Source organism: Muntiacus reevesi, chromosome 4, assembly GCF_963930625.1.
Source record: "Muntiacus reevesi chromosome 4, mMunRee1.1, whole genome shotgun sequence".
NCBI classification, from domain to species: Eukaryota; Metazoa; Chordata; class Mammalia; order Artiodactyla; family Cervidae; genus Muntiacus; species Muntiacus reevesi.
In genome coordinates, this window is record NC_089252.1 from 137577624 (window position 1) to 137588228 (window position 10605).

General features: G+C 35.7%; 1 protein-coding gene across 2 annotated transcripts; it reads right to left on the bottom strand.

The window, feature by feature from the left end:
- Positions 1-2660: 2660 nt before the first annotated feature.
- Positions 2661-10403, bottom strand: KERA (keratocan). Of its 2 annotated transcripts, XM_065935489.1 has the most exons (4): positions 10329-10403; positions 10097-10147; positions 7869-8762; positions 2661-3708 (listed from the first exon to the last, which is right to left on the bottom strand). In XM_065935489.1, the coding sequence occupies exons 3-4, from the start codon at positions 8752-8754 to the stop codon at positions 3536-3538; spliced, it is 1059 nt and encodes a 352-aa protein (XP_065791561.1). In that variant the 5' UTR covers positions 8755-8762; positions 10097-10147; positions 10329-10403; the 3' UTR covers positions 2661-3535. The 2 variants fall into 2 exon arrangements, with proteins under 2 accessions (XP_065791561.1, XP_065791560.1); XM_065935488.1 differs by lacking the exon at positions 10329-10403 and having other exon boundaries at positions 10097-10286.
- Between the last annotated feature and the right edge of the window lie 202 nt (positions 10404-10605).

The window sequence follows — 10605 nt, forward strand, 5'->3', positions numbered from 1 at the left end:
TAGCAATGTATACATCAAGAAGGCGAGCAGCAGGTTTTTCACAAATTTTAGTCATTCTAGTAATCTTGTGTGTATAATTAAAAATATTAACAATGAAAGAATTACTGGTAGAAAGCTCATTCTATTCCTCATAACTTCATTTATCAATGCTTATATGTGTATTCTCCTAATACATCCTCTGTGCCTGACTCGGTCTTACCTCAAAGGAGGATATCTAAATGCAGAATTCTTCCAAAATTATTGGCAGTATAAATAAAATTTAGAAAATTTTCACCTATATGTTTATATATCTATTCAGGCCTCTTATAGTCCTCATTCAGCAACTTACATGACATGTAAGTTGAAATTACAAACTAACCACGTCTAAAAGCAAACTCTCAATCTTCTCTTCTAAATATGTACTCCTTAGAAAATGTTCTGCCATCTATTCAATTACATACACCAGAAACCTTATCCCCTCCTTGTTCTCATTCCCATCTGTTCAGTTAACTATCAGATCATGACAGTTTTACCTCCTGATTCTATCACATTTGCCCACTTCCCTTTTAACACCATTATCAGTGACCTTATACTTCAAGATACCATGTTTTCTCTAGTTTGTATTAAAATCCTAACTAAACTGATCTTCTCACATTTAGTCTTAGTTTCCTCCAAATTGTTTCACTCTGTTCCAAGAAAGTGTATGTGCATAAATTTATTGTGTATATGTACAAACTTTTTGTATATATCTACTATATATCTATGTATAGTATACATATGTACCCAATGATAATAATACTTATTTATCACTTTCCATGTATCATGCACCGTTCAAGACACTTTACCTATTCTAACTTATATAATTCTCACCATTAGGTAGGTACTATTATTTGTCCTTGTTTTATTAGAAGAAACGAGAAAGAAAATTTAAAAATTCTGCCCAGGACCACAGAACAATGAAGTTGGAATTTTAACTCAGCAATTTTAGCTTCAGTATTAATATTCCTTACCACAGCATGATATTACCTCAATGAACAGCAGAGGATGAGAAGGTTGGATGGCATCACTGACTCAATGGACGTGAGTCTGAGTAAGCTCTGGGAGTTGATGATGGACAGGAAGTCCAATGGGATTGCAAAGAGTCAGACACAACTGAGCGACTGAACTGGACTGAACTGAACATAGTCACTTATGACTTAAAACTCTTCAATGACTTACAAATTGTCATTTCAACCTGACTACAGACTCCTTAATATTGCGTGAAATATTCTTCCTTTTTACCCTGTGTTTAAATACTTCTCACCTTTTATGTGTTTTCTTAACCATTATTTCTTCAGGGAATCCTCCTTTCAAGTTCCTTTGAACCATGCAGCTCTCCATTAATATCTTTTATCACAGATGACATTTTACATATTTTTGTTATTATTTGGCTAATTTGTGTCTCACCCACTATAGTATAAACCATTCACACTATTATAGTCCCTGTGTGTAGTCTAGTGTAGTATATTTATGGCACGCAATATATATTTTATGAAATAAAAAAGGAAGGAAGAAAACATGGGATGGATAAAATTTCCTAGAGTTGAAAAAGTCTAAAAGGAACATTTTACAACTTTTCTTTCAGATCAGAAATTCTTTTCATATACTTTGTCCCATTTTTTAAATAGTAGTATAGTGGATTTTACAACATTGTATGAGTTTCAGGTGTATAGTGTAGTGATTCGGTATTTTTGCACATTATATTCCATTATAGGTTATTACAAGATAGTGGGTATAATTCCCTGTGCTGTATCTCTTGAATCATCTCTCTATTTGAACAATTTCAAATAGGTAACGCTACCTCAGGAAAAGCTGCTTCCATCCCTGGATGACTCTGATCAAATATTAGAAAGTTCTTCCTTAGCTAGCAATGAAATACAGCACCTTATAAATTTCACTCATGTGTTCTACTTTTCATCTTGGAGCTCCTGGAATATGTGTTATCCTCTTTTTCACATGGCAGATTTTCAAATATTTAAAGTTATTATGTTTCTCTCAACAAATTCTTTTGCCTCAGCCTAATGAGATCTGATTTCCTGTATTTTTATGACATAATTTATATGACATAATTTTCTTTATATGCTTTGAAGCCTTTTAAAATTATTCTTTCTTAATGTCTTACCTTCAGCCAGCATTAAAAACTGTTCAATGTATGTTCATTGTTCTTTCCTCCCAACCCTAAATAAACTTTGGTATGAAAATACAGGGACAATACTGCACCTTATATTTTCTTCTTGGAAATTTACATAACAAAATAACATATTAAGTTTCTGAGAAATCTTGGATCAAAGTTACACATTGAACTTTCATTAATGTAGTGGTTCACATGTATATGATCCTTTTTCTAAGGAAATATATCATACTTACAGGATTTTTTCAGAATAATGTCTGGAAAATTATATATAAATAAATGTATTAATCTATATGAAATATTTATTGTTAGTAACATGTATTTAACAAAGTCGGAAATATAAGAAAACTATACTTTGTTACTTAACAAAATCTTGTTTTGTTTTTTGACACGTGAGAAACAGGTATGTCAAGTGATCAGAATATAATTTTTTCTTATGTTCATTGAATAAAAAAGGAAAATGGGAAATATATATTTTAATATATTCATGCTAGAAAAGTGGAAATAATTGCTATCATAAGACTTTTTATTAAAAATATATTCTTTATAAAACTTGTGAATAAGCCTCCTAAAATAAATATTTTACTTCTGTTTTGTTAGAAAGCATTCATTTTTTTTATTTAAAAAATCCAAAAAAAATACTGGCAAATATAAGAACTGAGCAATTTGCAATTAAGTGGATTTCAAGTGTTAAAACAGTAAAATTCTCTCAGAAATGCATTAAAATAAATGTAGGATTTTAACTGTAAGAGTACACTATACTATACCTAAGAACAGCAGGTATAAGAAATAATAATGAACTAAAAATTCCTATTGCTTTGTTATTTAGAATTAAATAGCTAAAATTTTCTTGCTATAAAGTATTTGATGCATTTCATAACAATTCTTGAGCTAAATATCAAAATGATACTTACAAAAGCTACTTAACAATATGAATCTAATTATTTCTTTATAATTATGATAAAGAAATATCTCATTTTTTCTTTTTCTCTAGAAATTTCTACCTCTTGTTAGATTGTTGTGTTCTACTGTGATTATAGTATTTGCATAAGCAATTTTGAACATCTGCAAACAAATACATCATTTCTATTGCATAACAATGTATTTTCATTAATTGGCATTAGTAAGCTCTGAGAAAGACAAAAAGGAACTATCTTTGAGTTGATAAACTATCTTGACTCAGTGTCCTGTTTTATTAAAGAAAATCAGGCTGTGCTATATATGAGGAAAAGCAACTTTGATTAGAAGAAATAAGTTGCACAAATTAAAATAGTGGCCATATAAGCAATTAAAAAGTGATTTTTATCTTACACCTATGAATGGTAACCAAATTTCATGTCAGAAATCTGAACTCATTAAATGAATTTTAGATTCTTGAAGACACATTTAAATAATGACAGCCTGAAGGAGCCTGAAGCAGGTCATTAAATCCATAGGGATTGGTGGTTTGATTTCATTTCCATCCAGACGGAGGTAGCGAAGATGAGGTCCATAACTGAAGGAATCTTCCACAGGCAGTGTGGTAGGAGTTGAAGGACATATTACAGAGACATTCACATCTATGGAGACAAAGATGGTATGAATGAATGAACCAGAATGCAAGAGACTGATGATGGGAAGACCCAGATGCTATTAAACAGTCCTATATGAAGGTGGCAGAGAGACATTCTTTTTGTCTAAGTTGGAAGTTATGCACAGAAAAAATGTGCAACGTACATATAGTAATGTCAGTCCATATTTTGCTATACGTAATACACAACACTAGAAAAAACATATAGTTAAAAACTGTGATAGAAACAAAGGTATATGTGATGTACCACTTGTCTTCTTCTTTTGACAGGCCAGAAAAGGTGTGATTAGATTATTGTAGAGTGAGAAAGGTAGTATTTGGGCATCAGAGGTAGAAACAGTGGTTCAGAGTTGGTACTAAATTAGTGGGTAGGTACATGGTAGATGGATGACTAGATGGATGTGAAGGCAGAAAGTCAGTCTATTATTACAGAAAGTGCTTGAAAGCTACCTTTAAAATGCAAACACAAACTAATGATACATGATGACAAAGTTTTTTCTTTAAAGTACAATTAAAATAACTTTGTATACATGATACTTGCCGAAAACAACCTTGAGTCTCCATACGTAAGTGTATTTAACTGGGAAAAAAACCATTTGCCAAGAATTGAATTACAAAAATTCAAGCCAGGAAATATCCTGTCAGCCCTTCCACATTGTTAGGATGTGAGAAATCGTGCACCTGCCTTGGATCAAAGCCCTTGGCAGCAGCGTCTATACTGAGATTTTGGAGCATTTAGGAGAGAAAGGTGTGTTAAACCAGCAAAATTCTGATGAGTGTGCCTAATAACTGATCTCAAATGAATCCTTATACTCCCTTTATCCCATTTTGCAATTGTGTTGAGCAAGAGATCTTCCCTTAGAAGATAAGACCCACCTAACTTTGGCAATGACCGTCCTGTGGGTGCACGCTGACTCATATTGTACTGAAGGGTTTTATGCTTACTGCAAAGGTGCTTTGTTCTGATTGTATACCACTTTGTGAATTTAACTTGCTAAAAGAAATGACTTGCATTGTATAGCAGATTTGTGTTCCTCAAGGTATTTTTCTTCACATATATTATCACCTTATCATGATGCAACCTTTATTGGGCAACATTATTTTTCTCCCTAACTGGGTATTGGTTAAATAGTGACCCAGGTGGGTAAGGTCATGTGCACCACGTATTTCATTAAGTAAGTAGCTGAGTCCTACTCTTTTCCAACTACACAGAGTTACTTGCCTACTGAGGAGATTATATCCTTTCTGATATGTTATCTCTTATCTTTATCATCCTTATTACCCATAATCCATGCATGTCTGCATAACTAGAATGTAAAAACCAAGTGTTCTAAATTTGATTATATTTTCATGAAATAATTGCAATGTTTCTGAGAGAGTACGAAGAAGCAATTTGTTTGAATAGGTAACATTATTGCCAAATTTAAAGTCCCCTAAGGTATTCAGAAGAAATAAACATTTCTATCATTTTGGATAAACTTTTGCTGTCCTATAAACTCTGCATATAAAAGGTATGTTTCTGGGAAACCAATTTATTAACAACTAGAGTAGATTATGTGGTAAGAAGAACTAAGTACTTTAGCAGTCACTATAATGCAGTGTGATATAATCATGAGCCAAGAACTCTTGCCAGGGAAATTCTTCTTTTCCATTTATTTTCTTGGAATATAGAAATGACTGTGCTTGATATCTACATTAAGAAACAAGTAAATCAATTTCTCTATGTTGACATTGCAGCTGTGAAAATGATTTTTACCTCTGTTGCTAGAAATTTGTCTTAAGTCTTCTACTCTAGACTGAAGAAAATGTCCTATGATTATACTGTTGGACTGAGAAAGATCACCTAAGGGAAACCTTGGATTCAGGTCCTGTCTGTTATACTTACCCTTTGTCCTTGGCAAAATGCCCTCAACTAGTTGAGCCTCAGTTTTCCTATCTTCAGAAATTCATAATAGCACACAGGATTCTTTCGAGGGTTCATTTGTGCTTCTCAAAGTGTGGACCAGCAGTATCTGTACTACCTGAGAACTAAATCCTTAGAGCCCACCCCAGACTTACTGGGTCAGAAACACAGAGGCTGGAGCCCAGAAGTCTTTTAGAAGCCTTCCAGGTGATTCTGATGCACATTAAGGTGGAATGTAGGAAAACAGAAATATATGAGAAAACTTTGATGAAAAAAAAAAAAAAAAAACTCTCAGAGTAGAAGAACAGAGTCCTTCTCTTCGTTGTGTAACCTTGTATAGCTATGTGAATTCCTTGCATAGGTGCCTAACCACGTGTTGAATTTTACTACCTCACTCCTGAACACTCATGCTCATGGTCCCAGTGCAGGGGAATCCCCAATTCACAAACAGGGATCTATGTGGAATCCTTTTAAATTGACTTTCTACCTCCAATGTCTATGGGACTTTTGTTGTCAGGTAGGGAATGCACCGGTAGAAGCATAGCACTGTTGTCAGGAAAAATTACATTTATTTAGGTTGATATTGGGCTTCCCAGGTAGGTCCATGGTAAAGAATCTGCCTGCAGTGCGGGAGACTTGGGTTCAATCCCTGGGTCAGAAAGATCCCCTCGGGAGGGGCATGGCAACCCACTCCAGTATTCTTTCCTGGAGAGCTCCATAGACAGAGGAGCTTGGCGGGCTACAGCCCATGGGGTCACAAAGAGTCAACATGACTGAGTGACTAACACACACACGCACACACACACACGCACGCACGCACGCACGCACGCATACATGCACGTGCACACACACAGGTTAATATTGGCTGTTGTACTATTTGGTCCGGTACAACAGTTTCAGCTATTAAGATATTTTCCTATTGCCTCTTTTGCTTTAACTACAAGATTAAACAATGTGTCTCATCACCATGGCAAAAAAAATCACTGCTATGGCAGCAACCTGCTCATTAGTTCCTGGATTTTATGCTCAAGTGTGCTGTTAGGAAAAAAAAAAAAAAAAAAATATATATATATATATATTAGATAACTGAAGAATACACAGTGCAAAATAGTCTGTTCTTACAAGTGGGATGTTTATGTAATTATTTGCTTAAAGAAAAGTTTAGCGAGTGATAAGCAGGCAGCACAGCCTTCTGACAATTATCTGTGTTACTTTCCTACAAACCATCCAACTGATTCTCACTTTAAGAATGTATTTTATAAAGTTGTTCAGAAGCCCCCCTCAAGATCATCTTCCTTAAGGGTTTGTTCGAGGATGGAGCATTCCTGGATACTTAGGCTGATAGCATAGCCTGTGGCTGGACCAAGACGTTGTCCACTTCCACACCAGAGTCAGCCTGGTCTCAGGCACAATTGTGAAGATGCCAAGTTTGCCTTTCCTGTCCCCAGCTTCTGCTTCCCTTCATGGCCCCTCTGCCTCCAAGGCACACTTCTCTCATCTCTCTCTTTCTTATCAAAGCTATTTTCAGGAAAGCAGTGGGTATTCTACCTTGTTGATTGCCATTAGTCCTAAGGAATTGCCACCTTCCAGGGACATTTGTTTCAATTTCAATTGAGCAAAACCTTGAAGTACAATATTGGTTCCCAATGCATGGTCCATAGAACAGTAATCTCAGCATCTCTAGGATACTTGCTAGATATGAAATGTCTCAGGTCCCACCAGACCTACTAAATCAGAAACTCTGGATTGTGGCCACCCATCTACATACTCTAAAGTTTGAGAAACCCACTGATCTAAAGCAGAAACTCTACTTAGGGTGATTGTAGGCATCAGCTCTTTGTAAACTTTAAGACTGGGGTCCCTTCCTGCTACCTTCTAAATCATGTTCCTTCTCTTACTATCCATGAGATTGTTTGTGCCTGGTACACTTTCTTCAGTAAGTCTGCCCACTGAGACAGGAATATCAGAATCTCGTCAGAGTAAATGAAGATAGAGACATTTAGTTTATCCAACAGGTAATATACCTCTGTAGATTACTAAAATCAACTTTTCAATCTAAGATTTTAACCTCTTGGATCATTGACACTGTGAATAGACAAAACTTGAAAATTCACTTTCAAAAAATCTAAAAGTACAAGAGTTAGAATAAAACCCCAACATTATTGAAACAACAACCACCACAAAAGAAGATATAGAGTAAACTTAATGAGTATCTTAGTCAATGACACACCCTGATGGTTACTTACTTCTAATTTTGTTGTGATCAAGATGAAGGTGCTGCAGATGAGCACTGATTTTGGGGACCTTTGTGAGTCGATTGTGAGACAGTTGAAGATCTAGAATTGATGATACATTAAAACCACTAGAAGGAAGGCCAGCATCAGATAATTTGTTGTGGTTGAGTCGCAGAAAGGCCACTTTAGGAATCACATTAAAATAATTTTCTGGTATTCCTTCAATGGAATTGTTGTCTAAGAACAGCTGCATTGTATTGGCTGGTAATCTTGGTGGCATATTCCTCAGGGCATTCTTAGCCATGTTTAGCTGCATGAGGTTCTTGAGTCCCTTAAAGGTGTCTCTTTGAAAGGCATTGTCTAATAGCTTATTGTGCTGCAGGTCAAGAAGAGTCAGGTTCTCCAGATTGCTGAAAGTCCCTTGAGGAATTCTGGATACCTTGTTTCTAGCTAATTGTAATTGTTCTAAACTTCTTGGCAATGGAGAAGGTACCTCCTCTAGCTCATTATCTTCCAGAAACAAGAAAAGCAGCTTCTTCAGTTGGCTCAGGGCTCCCTTTTCAATTCCATAGTTGGTTATTTTGTTCTTGTTTAGGTTTATCCATCTCAGCTGGGTGGCATTCTCGAATGGCTTCTCAGGAATGGTTTCTATCAGGTTGTTTTCAAGATAAAGGTACCAGATCCTTGATGGTATAGCAGGGATTTCTTTGAGACCTCGGTTTTCACAGTACAAAGCAGTAGGGAAACTGGGGGGACAGAAACATTCCCTGGGACAATCGAAATCATGCATTGTCCAGTCCTCTGGATCACTTGCCTCATAAACCTGTCTCACACTTCGAGTCCACACCGTATCTGTTACGAATAACACCCAGATGATGAAGCCGATTGTGGTTGCCATGATAGTATCTAGAGTAAGGGGTACAATTATTAGAGGTTTAAAGAGTTTGACCTTTAGATAACTGCATGCACCAAAGTGATCGGTAAACATAGCTTTTTTGGTGAGTGGGGAGGGAGGAAGGTAAAGCCATGACCGCATTTTATGCCTAGTTATCAATCATTACCCACCTATTTAGTGAGCATATCTGCAAGGCATTTTCAAAAAGTGAAACTGACTCACCAACTTGTAACTTTCCAGTTTTAACACAATCATGATGAAAACTAAGAAAAAGCAAATTTTAGGAACTCTAAGTGCTTTTCCATTTCAAGCTACTTAATATAAGGGAGTTAACTGAAACCCAGAATTGAACACACAAGTACAAAAAAGTGACCTTTTAATAACTCAAATTTAGAGTCTGCATTGTTCCTAAGAAATAGGCATATGCTTTTACTTTTGCTCCTAAATGAGCAGAACATCTGGATGAGATTTCCCAGGCTCTTTGGCCCTTGAACCAAAGAAATAGTGAGATCAAAGAACATTTTAGCATTTTTTTTGTGAAGGAAGGTTTTAGGATTTGAAGAAAAGTGTGTGATTAATCGCTTGCTCTGTTTCCCAACTTCTCAGGTAAGTTTTATTTTGGGGGTTTAGGAAAATATTTCTAATATTTTAATACAAGATCAAGCTGTTTAGCCAAGAAATTTGGATTATGAAACTCTCTCTATATAGATATAGATATAGACATAGATACAGATATAATCACACTTACATAAGTGGCATTACTATGGTCAGTAAGAAAGAAAACAAAAGAACATGCTTAGGGTACAGGTGATTTCCATAGTTTCAGTATGGTTGCTAAGAAGCATAGGTTAACACTTACTGATATGTGAGACATTTAAAAGACAGAAATTCTCCCAGCTGAGTATCAGCAAGGCTATGGGAAAAAAGAACTATCCTAACGTGAAAAATATTTGTGTGTGTGTGTGTGTGTGTGTGTGTGTGTGTGTGTGTGTATCTGTATAACAGTAACATTCTGACCAAGGTACATTTAGTTCAAACACTTGGTAATGAAGACCAAATAAATTTTACTGATTCCTTGAGAAAAGATAAAATGAGCATCATTTAGAAATGCTGATCTTTTGATTTTGCCACTAAATCAAGGCAAGCTCAGAGCTGCTTCCTCAAGCTGTCAAATTTCTTGTGATTGCGGAATGCTCCTCTGGTCATCCTCCAGACACATTAAAACATTATTTTTTTTCAGAATAGGGATTTGCTTTAGTTATTGATGCTGTAACCCTGCCTCAGATGAATCATAACTTTGAATTCTTAACTTTAAGAGTTACGAAAATTGTAAAAAATAGTTTACCTTGCTGTCCAGGAATGTATCGCTGAATCCTGTGTCTGAAGCTGAAGTTTGCTAAAATCAGTTAAGAAAAAAAAAAAAAAAGAAAGAAAGAAAATTTTGACTAAGGGAATTTGTTTTTATTTTATGCTGTCAAGCCTCCTAGGAAGAAAAAATACAACCTCCTCTGACCGGTCACCATGAACACCTTTGATCTATTGTTTCCACTTTGACAGAGCCTCAGAACACCGCTTACCTCAGTTCTTGGATCTTCCCCGTCCCTTTCTATTGGTCAGTGCTCATTCATAGTAATGGATTGACTCAGGCTCCACGGTTGTGTTTTTATGAATCCTCCCTAATATATATGCATCCATGGCTCCAGCTTTAACCCCTCCAACAACCACAGCACTTCAGTACCTAGGCAGCCCAGAACAGAAAATTCTGACTTTAATCTCAAGAACCCATAACAAAAATTCAGTGTCATTTTCAAACGCTGAGTTCACAGCCCCAAAGATATCGTAATGTGGTGATCT